The following is a 13,548-nucleotide window of genomic DNA, read 5'->3' as shown; positions in this document are numbered from 1 at the left end:
CCCATTTTCATCATAAAGTACTTTTACCCAAAACTTAAACCTGGACGGAAGGACAGACACTCACACCAGAAAGTATTGTGCTCCTCTACTATCGTACATACATTTAAACTTGTATCACCTGTTCTTATCTAGCAGATGTAATCTTACCGTCAATAAATAAATGTTCCTGAATGATAGTCAGTAATGGTTTCATTTGATTTTCCTGCAGATATCTCTTCAGATGATTATAGGAATCACGTGACATTTTTATTATAAATCTGCTGGCCCTAAAATGTTCAGAGAAATTGTTAGAACAGATTCTTCTATGCTAACGTATGAAGTCTTTGGAATATTTGATGCAAAATTAGCACAACAACAATAAATGAATCGGGGGAATGTGAGGCACTTTTTATTAAACCCCAACCACACATAAACAAAATTTTCATTTCACTTATATTTTTTACAAAATTCTAAAGAAAATGAAACCACCCACAATTTATCAATTTGAGAACCTCCAATCCCCCATGCTTTATATCTAGAACAGCTCTTGCTGATCATCTATCATATGATGTCAACTGAAATATGGCCAATACCAAGAAGGTAGGTAGATAGGATTTTTTTCCACGGGGAAATATTGAGCATTAAATTTTGTATTTATTTATTAAAAAACAAAATGTTACTACATAAGTGAGCATGAACTTGCCAGTGCAAACTACCTCAATCCCGCAGTTAAACAACTTTGAAGTAATGTTAAAATTACCTGAAACACACTAAAAATGTCCGTTATTTTTGTTTGCACATAATACTATCTAATAAGTGATGTGGAGTGTATACCAATGAAACAAATATTCTTTAAGACCAAAGGACAAATATGAACAATTACATGTCACTGTATGTCCTTCAGCTATGAGGAAATCCCATATTGTATAGTATTATAAAAGCAACAAACGGCTCTTGGATTATAAAATGTGAATTCAGTTAATACATGTATCATCTTTGACTAAGTGTTCTCTCATAAGTCTTTTAAAATAGCACCATGAGATTTGAAATAGCACTGTTTTCTAAAAATTAGAGCATCACATTTATAATTATACATTCTATTATAAAATCTATTTATGATAGAAAATGAAGCACTATAGTGCCATGGTGCTATAAGATCCTCAGAGGAACACTGTTTGAAAAATAATGACAAAATTAAGAGAACTTCATCTTTGTATTACATTACATAGTAATGTCCAAGAATTAATTCCCTCTCAAAAACAGTGGACTTAAAATGAACAACTGTAACTTACTTAAAATTATCCATGAGTTGATTGCCTCTCATGTGTTCTCTTTTGGTGACAGATGATAATTGTTTTAAGTCATCTTGGTAATAATATTCTTGTTCTCCTGAAAACTTGTGGAAGAATTCCATAGCTAAAAATATAGAATACAAATACATTAGATAAAACATTTTCAGACTAATGTATTAAAAAAATAGCTTTCATTGATGTTGGATGTATGGAAACACATTTCTAACAATTTTCACCTATCTCAGTTTTTGTACGTTTTGATAAAGTACACAAATCTGAAACACAAGATAATAGCCTAACATACTAAGCTGAACATGTTCAATTAAGGAGCTATATTTTAACTCAGTAATACCTCTGCTATAAATATATAGTAAACAATAAGTCAATGAATGATTGTTGTGAAAATGTATGTTTACTGTGACACTGTAAAGAAGAAATTTTCAAATGTATGTTTTCCCATTGTTACCATAGTTACCAAAACAACAACATAAAACATAAATACCTTATCAGAGTAAATGACATTACTGGACACACTCATTAACCTGCATGAAGAATTTCTGCAAGGTCAAAGTTCATATCCACACATTTAATGTGTGCTATTATTACATGAATGCCCTTCATATCAGTTTTAACAAGTTCTAGTTATATGTGTATTAGCATTGTAAACTTGCCATGTCTTTCATGTTGGTTGTATACAAGTTCTAATTATATGTGTATTAGCATTGTTAACTCACCATGTCTTTCATGTTGGTTATATACAAGTTCTAGTTATATGTGTATTAGCATTGTTAACTCACCATGTCTTTCATGTTGGTTGTATACAATTCTAGTTATATGTGTATTAGCATTGTAAACTTACCATGTCTTTCATGTTGGTTGTATACAAGTTCTAGTTATATGTGTATTAGCATTGTAAACTTACCATGTCTTTCATGTTGGTTGTATACAAGTTCTAAGTACATATGGACAAACACAGGATACAATATCAAATACAGTTCAACCTGAAATACCAATATTTCACTGTCAGTCACAGGCCTTACTTTTACAAGTGAAATATATTTCTTACCCCTTTTCTAGATATCAGAAATTACCTTCCCTTTATTTTTCTGCCAAATTTACAAAAGTTAATTTATATTTTGTTAAACCATGAAAATTTTAAAAATGCTGTAAATTCTTTGAAAAATTTTCTTGGATTCATGAAATGTTCAAACTGAAAAAATTGTTCAGTAACTCATCCTTTCTAAAACCTATGTTTTAACTGGTATAAATCATGTGTACTTTATTGGTATGCACAATTATAATTTTGCACATGAATTAAAGCGTTAATGAACTGTTGACAGACACATATATATAGAGATTTGCCTTGCCTGTATGTAATTTAATAGTATAATCAGTGATATCGTTTGCCTCAAATTACATCCAAAATTCGACTTTTTCCCCTAGAGAAAATTCCCAATTACTAAAAAAAAATGGCTTAAAATTCCTCCCAATAAGTATTACATTTTTCCCTAAAGTGATGGTATTGGTATTAATGAACGTAAATTTCAGATTCATGTTCATTAGGGGACGACCATTTGATATTCTGGGGGGGGCCAGGAGGATTTTGAAAATAAATAACTCAGCCTTGATAATCACAAAAATAAATGGTTTGTACTGTGGTAGTTTGAAAATAAATAACCTGCCTTGCAATGTATTAAAAATAAATAACTCGGCAGGTCTATTTGAGAGCATGAGATTGCACCAGATTCTTCATAAAATTCAAAATTTTTTTTCAAAAAAAAATCGGGAATCACTTCCCAAATCTTTGAATAATAAAAGTATAAATATTATTTAAAATACTTGAAATGTCTGAAAAATGGGTTTCATTTAACTTGAGGTATATTGTCTCAGGAACACTTAACTCACTTTTATTACATATGGCAGTAACTACATTCAGGCAAATGCCTCATGTAGGAAATTTCAAAACCAAAAGCTTGTCTTCATATCAAATTGTTTTCACGGCAAGTGTCTTGCAAGAAGCAAGTTCTGTTCTCCCTCAGACGTAGCTCCTGTTTTTTGGGGATCAATGTTTCTTATTTATTTGTCTTTTGTTCACTGATTGCCCTTCTGTATTCTGTTAGTGTTGCATTCCTTTTGTAATTTAGTAATTTTGTTATTAACTTGATCAAGAGTTTAAAAAAAAACAGCAGCCACATACTTAACTATGTGAATTAAATATTTGCTTTATCTTTGTCTTTTGATGTTGTTCCTTAAAACTTAAGTCTTACACTGAATCTATACATGTTGCTTTGAGTCCAAAATATTGTAAAAAAATGATTAAAACAGAACTTTCATTTTCAGATTAAGAAAGGGTATGGGAAACAGATTTTGCATCATTAGTTCTATAGCAACTTGTGGCCTTCAGCGGCTCCAAAACCCTTCAAATTTTTTTTAGCCTCGCTCCGCTCGGCATAAATGATTTGCAATACTTTTAAAACACACTAATTACAGCCAAACTTTAATATCTTGTATGTATGCAATACATGTATATGCAGTTGGGAATTCAGAAGATTCATTTCTACAGATGATGATGATTAATTCTGATTAAATGGTACATAATGATTGGACTATTCATGTATTATTTATAATAAAAAATGAATTTAAAAATTGTATGTTTTCAAATATTATAAATATAGTTGTGAAAATAAATAACCAGTCCCTTGCTTTAATGAAAATGAAAAATCTTGCTTCAACAGTGCAGAAAATAGATAATCTGTCCTCTTAGTTTACAAAAATAAATAACCGATCAAAAACAAATCCTCCTGGCCCCCCCCAGAATATCAAATGGTCGTCCCCTTATTTGATATTATGAAAGCGCTTTTGAGATCCATGTTTCTGATCAGAATCATCATGGTGTTTGTAACACATGTGGTTTTCAATGCATTAAGTACCATCATTGTTTCTGTCTCTTTCCCCTCCCCAAAAAGTACCTTTCAGGTTTAAATGTCTGACAATCAAAATATACGTGATAAAACTGTGCAGAAAAGACAGTAAAGTTTAGCAAAAAATCAGATATTGTTTAAAAAAAAATAAACCAACTTCCCAATTTCAATAAAAATTATGCATTTTTCCCCAAAAAAAACGGTAGAGGTAGTTTTGAAAAAAGACAACAATATCACTGATAATATACATGTACATGTTGAAACTAAAAACAACACTTTAACATGTACATTATACTATATAGTTTCAAAGTCAATGGAGCATGACTGAGGAGGTGATGCCAACTAATCTCCATAAAATTGTGATGTGCCTTTGAATATACAACTGCCTACCAAATATCCTTAGCTTACCATCGATGTTTTCCCTTGAAGTGATATAATTCCAAACTTTAACATTTAATAGTTTAAAAAGCCAAAGCTGGACCCAGCATGCCTAACTCTAATCTGTGCGACTACTTTTATATCAGAACAAATGTAATGATTTTTTTATCAATTATTGGTTAATTTTTTTAAATAATGTCATAGATAAAATTCAGTTTACATTTTTATTTCTGTTATCATGGTTATGCAATGAAAGCAGTCATATTTTTAATAGATTTACAATCACTGAAAAATGTTATGTTAATAAATACCATCTTAGAGTGAATTTTGTGTATGTGTATATACCTTATGTACATCAAGACATGACTCTATAAATGTTTTCAGATCTGTGTAGTAATCAGTGTACCGAGTAGGATCATCTGAACTGAAATAAAAAATAAATCATGTGGTATTACCAATGATTGAGATGCATGAAATGTTTATTTCTATTTCATAATTTACCACACAGCAATTTTGTAAAATGATAGAAATAATTGTAGTTTCATTATACTTTTCATCCAGAATACAGGGTTTCAACCAGCCATCATCTTTTATATTTGAAAAAACAGAAAACAAATTGTATATCAATGTGTGTGTTAGATTGTCATCAGTTTTGTTAATTTATGTATCATTGTCATTTTGTTTAGTTTCTTTGGTTACCTATTCTGACATCAGACTCAGGCTTCTTTTAAACTGAGTTTAACTGTGCGTATTGCTGTGTGTTTGTTTATTCTACATTGGCTAGAGGTATAGGGGAGGGTTGAGATCTCATTTTTTAACCCGCCGCATTTTTGTCAGGAGCCATAGGTAGGGACTCTGTGGGAACGTCACGTCAATAAACTTGTGCCGTAATGCATAATTGGTGTTATCGACGTTGGTAAAAATTACAAAAAAAAACTTTTTCATTCGATGTCAGTTAAAAATAAAATATCACAGGAAACTTGAATTTTAGCTTTTCAAACTAGGCTAAAAGTTATAGACTTTACCTTTTTGTATCTATATTTCATAACAATGTGAAAATCGGTAATATTACCCACAACGTTTATTTTTCGCTATCATATGCAACAATTTAATATCCTATCGGGACCTAGCGCTATTTATAGAAACGTAAAAAGACATCAAAATTTTGCATGCATCATCCTGAATTAAGAACAGTAAAATTTTGTAGGTATCCTAATCCAATTTCATCAATAAGGTGTATAATTTTGAAGAAAATCAACAAAATTTTGAGTTTTCCCCCGAAAAGATACCCATATGTTCTCATATTTTTCAAGGATCCATCGCTCCCCGCAATCTACAACATATTATCTTTACAACAATGTCCAGTTTATGTAAATGTGTTACGAATGTACGAGGCGCCAGTGCGTCAAAGGCGGCAAGGTCCAGCATTAAAAGAACCAAAAAAACGCCGTAACGTTAGATTTATTCACTGTTCACACGTGACATCATCATGCAGTCAGTTAAACTTTCAATTTCTGCTAAAAAAATTACACTGACGAACATAATGGTTGTGTTATTCTCGATCCATTGTTGTCAATTAATCAGATTATAAATTCGAATACATATTTACTTGCACAAATACGACAAAGATTCGCTCGAAAACTAACTTCATGAAATATTGTCATTATGGATACCTGATAAGGGTTAATTCCCTTTGTTTATAAAAAATAGTTTGAGGTACTGTGCAGGATATTCTGTGCACTTGATTTCACATAACTTAATAAAAATTGTAATGCAATAGTAAGAGTTAAGTATAAATAATCTATTTACTCAACCAATTAATACTTTCCTTTAAAGAAAAAATATATTATTATAATTGAATTCAAACAAAATATGCAATACAAGTGACGTAAAAAATTTCTATTTTAAAAATTAGAATGGTCCAGGTTTTGTAAAAAATGTTGAAAAAAATAAACTATCCCCCCCCCTTTTCCAAAAAAAACCCCAAAAAACAAAAACAAAACAAACATTAAACAAGACGAAAAAGAAAAGTCAAAATGATTTAACGAAAAATTAAAATGAAAATAAGCAAAACAAGCAAAAAAGAATTAACAACATCATGTTTTATCTTAAAATAATATGGATACAAACAAAATAAAAATAAGGAGATGTGGTATGATTGCCAAAGAGACACCTATCCATCAAAGTTCAAATGAAGTGGATGTTAGCAATTATAGGCAACCATACAGCTTTCAATAATGAGAAAAAAACCATACCCTGTGGTCGGCTATAAAAGCTTGTTTTTGATTGTCCTCAGTTATTACCATTCAGTATTGATTAAATTTGAAGGAAACAAGTATAAAATTTATAATAAGCATTTGATTCAACATGGAATTTGTGTCACGGAACACATACTACATGAAACACGTCTTCTTTAAAATATTACATTGGTACGAAATTGAACTGATATTTATTTAAATCGATCTCAAAAAGACCAGTTCGCTTTTACATTTACACAAGCAAGATCAATCGAGATCGATCTTTTTTAATCTAGTGCGTTTACACTGCAACATAAACAGGACCGGTCTGACCTGATTACTTTACATTTCGTAAACAAATAATCGTAAAAATAGAATTGAATAATAACGAGTGCATTTCGCACGGACTATCACACACTGCAAAATTATGGAGAAAATAGTTGAATTTCGTATGCAGTCATCAATTATCTTTTTGGTTCACACGTCACAAGTCATTAAACAAAGAAATGCGAGAAGACTATCACTTAAAAACAAACTGTCAATGCCTTTGAAGATGAGGATTTGCAGCAAAGAACTAGAATTTATCGATTCAGAAGAATGATCCAAAAACGGCGGAATCTTTTCCAATCCATTGTTTTTAAACACGTGTGTTTTTGCCGCCGATCACGCGCAGATTTATTTTCATATCTAAATATATCATTCACTTGAAGAAAGATAGATCGCTATCGATCTTACCGTTTACACTTGAAGAAAGATCGATTCAAATAAGATCAATCTTTTTAAAACCACCTCTGGTGGTGGACTTTTTAAGTCCGATTGAAGATCCATCTTTCCCGTTTACATTAGACTAAGGATCTTTTTAAGATCAATCTCAAGAAAAATCGATCTTTTTTACAAGTGTAAACGGGGTCTTAGAAAGTTACATAAATGCTTCCAATCAAAAAACACTAAACCATTCACTAAATTCATTTCGAAATTGCAAAATTGCTGCACTTACTTGAACCAAGCGTATGTCAAAGTGTTGTATGTATATGTTTAAAATCTAACAACATTTATCAAGTTGAATTAAGATTTTTTTACCACGATACAGTTTATATTAATGTGATTTTGATTTACATGTAACAGCGTTCATTCATAATAATATCATTTTTAAAACTATATATCCATGAAAATCTTAAAGTTCCTTTCAAATTATATATATTATATATAAATTAAAGAAAGTTGTATTGAATCTAGCTGTTTTTAACCCAGATGTAATGTTTCTAAGCTTGAACATTTTGTAACCTGAATTAAAAATATGCATGGCTATACTATCCCTTTTTCAAACCAAATTGTTGGCCCAGGTTTTTCGGATGCAAGACCCTTATTGAGGTGGCTGTACTTTAGCTGTTTGGTATATCGGATGCATAAATACAAAGCAACAGTATGTCAACTTTAAATTTGAAGCCTTGTTTGCGGAGAGCATTTATCTTTCTGCAAGTCAAATCCACACACATACTTAACAATCCCGCTATAACGTTTGGAAGTCTTGATTTCCTGCCCTTCATTCTGCGATCGTCTATTTTTGAAGACCATAAATAAATGAACAATTTGATTTGCTAACTTATTGAGCATATATGAAATGTTTGCCACTGGACATTAAGCCAATTATAATTATAAACCACATATCGTGTCATGTATAAAGATCAATCTACAGATGAATAAGAGTTTCTTAGCTGGTTTGACTCCTTCATGTGAAATAGTTGTCGTTTACATCCACCACCACACGGATTGATTCAAATACATGCATTGTAATATTTCGATTTAATATTTAAAAAAAATAATATCTTATTATTCAAAAAGTTTTTTTACTTGGAGGTTACAAATCCGGTGTATTCTAGAGTCAATACATATTGAAGATTTTCCAAAAATTTACAGATATCTATCTATTAATTCAAAAGGTTATTCAGTGCTATATATTGTTGTAGGGGACAGTTTTAAACAGTATGTATAAACAAAATATTATAAAATTATACAATGAAATTTTGCATTGAAATACATCCTTAAAATAACTAAAATGATTTGTATCTGAAATACAAGAAGGAGCGTTACTTTGGAGTTAAGTGTGGCATCCATTTCGATAAACTAGACAGTATACATTATTATTGAGGGGCCAGCTGAAGCCTGCCTCCGGGTGCTATATTTTCTAACTGTGTTGAAGACCCATTGGTAGTCTTCGGCTTTTTCTGCTCTTTGGTCGGGTTGTTGTCTCTTTGGCCATCCCCGTTTCCATTCTCAATCTTAATGGTTTTGGTAAAGTATGCTATTCTTCTTCATTGTGGTACAAATGTACATGTGCATACTTGTAACAATCTACCTAAGTTGCAGCTATGACCCACAATTAGATGATATGTTTTTAAAGAAATGTCATAATGTTGTGGTTAGACCTTCAAAGTATACACAAGAAGATACCATACTCTAAATATTGATAATGATGAAGACTCTTTGGAAATTGTCCGGATGTCTAATATATTCAGGGGAATTTATCTCTTTTTTTTCAGAAGAAGATACCAACATAATAATATCTGAACATGGCCATATTAACTTAGATTAATTCATAACAAATAATGAAATTGTTCATATTTTAAGTCCATATTTTGAATTGAATGTATGAAAGAGTGCCTGTACATATATATATGTTACTTATATACAGGCCTGTGTTATTCTCATTTTCTGTACATACAAGACATGTACAGTAGTATGTCTTCATCCTTGAACCCCAAAGGTGACTGGTGGTATAGAAATATGGTTTTCCTCCGACCACAAGTAAAACCCTTGTCAAAGTGGAGCATCTGTTTGGTTGTGCGGGATGTGTGAGTACGCAACCACGTCCGGTTAGAAAAGGGACGAATTGAGGCCTCGTGAAGAGAGAGTACCACGCTCCCTGCACGTTAAGAATTTTTGCAGCAACTCTTTTATGGGTCCGTGGGTAGCCTGATGCAAGGAAGAAAATTCATGCCCTATCCATTATACCTGGCCACATTTTCAGCTGGTGACTGTTGAAATTCCCCTCCTTTTCCCCGGTCGATCCCTATTACAGAACCAAGCTATTACATCTATTTATATTTTGTTCTCATCCTGAATGTGTTTGAAATATTTGCCCCTGGACATGAAAAAAACTGTCAATCAAATTTTTATCTTGGCTCATGAATGAAAGGAGATGTATAAAGTAACATTTAGACAGCAACATAACCACAAAATAATTAGAAATAAAAATGAAAAACACAAATCCAGGCATGTATCATATTTATTATCCACATATATAATTTGTTTTTCATATTTACTGCCAATTATAGCTCAGCAGAGTCAAAAAGAAAGACATGCAGCTTTTCTTCAAGTTTAATTTTGTATGTTTAATTTATTATTAATGTCTGAAATCTGGAAATCTTTAAGGTTGATGTAGAGGGTTTCACATGGAAAGGTGGATTGAAACTAATTTTCTTTGATTTTATCATAATAATAAAATGCTCCGCAGGGCGCAGCTTGATACGACCGCAGAGGTCGAACCCTGAACAGTTGGGGCAAGTATGGACACAACATTCAAGCTTGATACAACTTTGCATTTGGATTGTGATTAAATATTTGACACAGCATAGGTTTCTGACACAGAATGAATGTGGTCTAAGAACTTAAAAATTTTAAATTGAACATTCACCTATTATGGTCCAATATCCAAAATCTAAATACATGGTTAGATTCAGCATATCAAAGAACCCCAAGAAATCAATTTTTGATGAAATCAACCAAAGTTTAATTTTTGACCCTTTTGACCTCAATGTGGATAAAGTTGATAACGGGGCCCACAAATTAAAAATCTAAGTACATGGTTAGATTCAGCATATCAAAGAACCCCATATATTCAATTTTTGTTGAAATCAAACAAAGTTTAATTTTGGACCCCGATTTGGACCAACTTGAAAACTGGGCCCATAATCAAAAATCTAAATACATGTTTAGATTCAGCATATCAAAGAACCCCATATATTCAATTTTTGTTAAAATCAAACTAAGTTTAATTTTGGACCCTTTGGACCTTAATGTAGACCAATTTGGAAACGGAACCAAAAATTAAGAATTTAAATTCACGGTTAGATTCGGCATATCAAAGAACCCCAATAATTCAATTTTTGATGAAATCAAACAAAGTTTAATTTTGGACCCTTTTGACCTCAATGTGGACCAATTTAAAAACGGGGCCCAAAATCCAAAAACTAAATGCACGGTTAGATTCAGCATATTAAAGAACCCCAAGAATTCAAGAATAAAACCCCATTGAAATTGGTCAAGAAATAAGCAATTTATACGAAGTATCTTCTTTTGCACAATACTGTGCAATTAAATATTTCTTGCTATTGCGCAATACTGTACAATTGACAATTTCTTGCTATTGCGCAATATTGTGCTATTGGATATTTCTTGCTATTGCGCAATACTGTGCAATTGAAGATTTCTTGCTATTGCGCAATACTGTGCAATTGAAGATTTCTTGCTATTGTGCAATACTGTGCACAATACTTATTATATAATAATTTACACATCCTGTTTGGTGTGTATCTCCTACCATATCATTATTATTTGCTTTTAAATATAAATCAGAAATAACCAACTTAAAATGGAAAATTTTAAAAGAAAAAAAAAAGGAAAAAAAGAAAAAAAAAAAAAATCCCCCCCCCCAATTTTTTGAACCCCCTTATGATTCATCACCCCCAAACTCAATTCCAGCCTTCCCTTTGAGGTAATGTACCTTGCAGTACAATTTCAGAGAGATCCATAAACTTGAACACAAGTTATTGTCTGGAAACTAGAAAAATGTGTTTTTTGGTCCCTTTTTGGCCCCAAATTCCTAAACGTTTAGGGCAATTACCCCCAAACTCAAACCCAGCTTTCCCTTTGTGATATGGAACCTTGTAGTACAATTTCAGAAAGATCCATACACTTACACACAAGTTATTGACCTGAAACTAGAAAAATGCTTGTTTTTTGCCCCTTTCTGGCCCCTAATTCCTAAAATATTGAGGCAATTATCCCCATCATCAATCCCAGCTTTTCCTTTGTGGTATGGTACCTTACAGTACAATTTCAGAGAGATCCATACACTTGAACACAAGTTATTGTCCTGAAACTAGAAAAATGCTTATTTTTGGCCCCTTTTTGGCCCCCAATTCCTAAACGTTTCGGCAATTACCCCCAAACTCAATTACAGCTTTCCCTTTGTAATATGGAACCTTGTAGTACAATTTCAGAAAGATCCATACACTTACACACAAGTTATTGTCATGAAACTAGAAAAATGCTTGTTTTTTGCCCCTTTTTTGGCCCCTAATTCCTAAAATTTTGAGGCAATTACCCCCAAAATCAATCCAAGCATTCCTTTTGTGATATGGAACCTTGTGGTACAATGTCAGAGAGATCCATACACTAACACACAAGTTATGTCTGAAAGTTACAAAAATGCTTATTTTTGGCCCCTTTTTGGCCCCCATTTCCTTTACTGTTGGTACCATAACCCCCAAAATCAATCCCAACCTTTCTTTTGTGGTATTGAACCTTGTGGTAAAATTTCATAGAGATCCATTAACTTAAACTAAAGTTAGAGTGCGAAAACCAATGTGTCTTCGGACGACGCCAGACGACTATGACGACGACGCCAACGTCATACCAATATACGACCACAAAAATTTTTTTGCGGTCGTATAAAAATGGTAGAAATAGGGGGGAGTCAGTTTTTACCCTGGACCTTAGACACACCGACTTATGCATCCAACAATGGTAGCCTTATTAAACACTTGCTACACTTCTAAAACAAGAAAATACTATTTGTGTAAATTATATGGTCAAATAGTACATGTAGTAAGAACAAGGAAATTAAAAATTCAAAACATTTGAAAATTTCGTTTTTTAATATTTTGTGCTAACTGGTACAGTTTCCCTATTTTCCTGTGCGAAATAAGATTTTCAAGTACAATGGTCATACACTATAAATAAAATGCTTCGCTGGGCGCAGCTTGATACGACCGCAGAGGTCGAACCCTGAACAGTTGGGGCAAGTATGGACACAACATTCAAGCTTGATACAGCTCTGAATTTGGATTGTGATTAAATATTTGACACAGCATAGGTTTCTGACACAGAAAGAATGTGGTCTAAGAACTTCAATTTTTTTAATTTACCTATTATGGTCCAATGTCCAAAATCAAAATACATGGTTAGATTCAGCATATCAAAGAACCCCATATATTCAATTTTTGTTGAAATCAAACAAAGTTTAATTTTGGACCCCAACTTGGACAAACTTGAAAACTGGTCCCATAATCAAAAATCTAAACACATGTTTAGATTCAGCATATCAAAGTACCCGAAGAATTCAATTTTTGTTAAAATCAAACTAAGTTTAATTTTGGACCCTTTGGACCTTAATGTAGACAAATTTAAAAAACGGGTACCTAAATTAAAAATCTAAAAACACAGTTAGATTTGGCATATCAAAGAACCCCAATAATTCAATTTTTGATGAAATCAAACAAAGTTTAATTTTGGACCCTTTTGACCTCAATATGAACCAATTTGATAGCGGGCCCACAAATAAAAAATCTAAATACATGGTAAGATTCAGCATATCAAAGAACCCCATATATTCAATTTTTGTTGAAATCAAACAAAGTTTAATTTTGGACCCCAATTTGGACCAACTTGAAAACTGGG

At 32.1% G+C, this 13,548-nt stretch overlaps 1 protein-coding gene across 2 annotated transcripts in view; it reads right to left on the bottom strand.

Annotated features, from left to right (window-relative positions):
- The window catches only part of LOC127717674 (transcription initiation factor TFIID subunit 5-like), a 40,837-nt gene that overhangs the window by 22,321 nt on the left and 4,968 nt on the right, over positions 1-13,548 (bottom strand). Inside the window, exons 3-6 of one of the 2 annotated variants that reach the window (XM_052223418.1) lie at positions 4,916-4,994; positions 2,194-2,272; positions 1,272-1,395; positions 148-266 (exon numbers count right to left, since the gene is read on the bottom strand). In XM_052223418.1, the coding sequence (XP_052079378.1) occupies positions 148-266; positions 1,272-1,395; positions 2,194-2,272; positions 4,916-4,994 (401 nt within the window). The other variant, XM_052223419.1, reaches the window with a different exon arrangement.

This window comes from Mytilus californianus, unplaced genomic scaffold (genome assembly GCF_021869535.1).
Source record: "Mytilus californianus isolate M0D057914Y unplaced genomic scaffold, xbMytCali1.0.p SCAF_10, whole genome shotgun sequence".
NCBI classification, from domain to species: domain Eukaryota; kingdom Metazoa; phylum Mollusca; class Bivalvia; order Mytilida; family Mytilidae; genus Mytilus; species Mytilus californianus.
The sequence above is the reverse complement of the archived record's forward strand: the minus strand, read 5'-3'. Positions and strand labels throughout refer to the sequence as shown.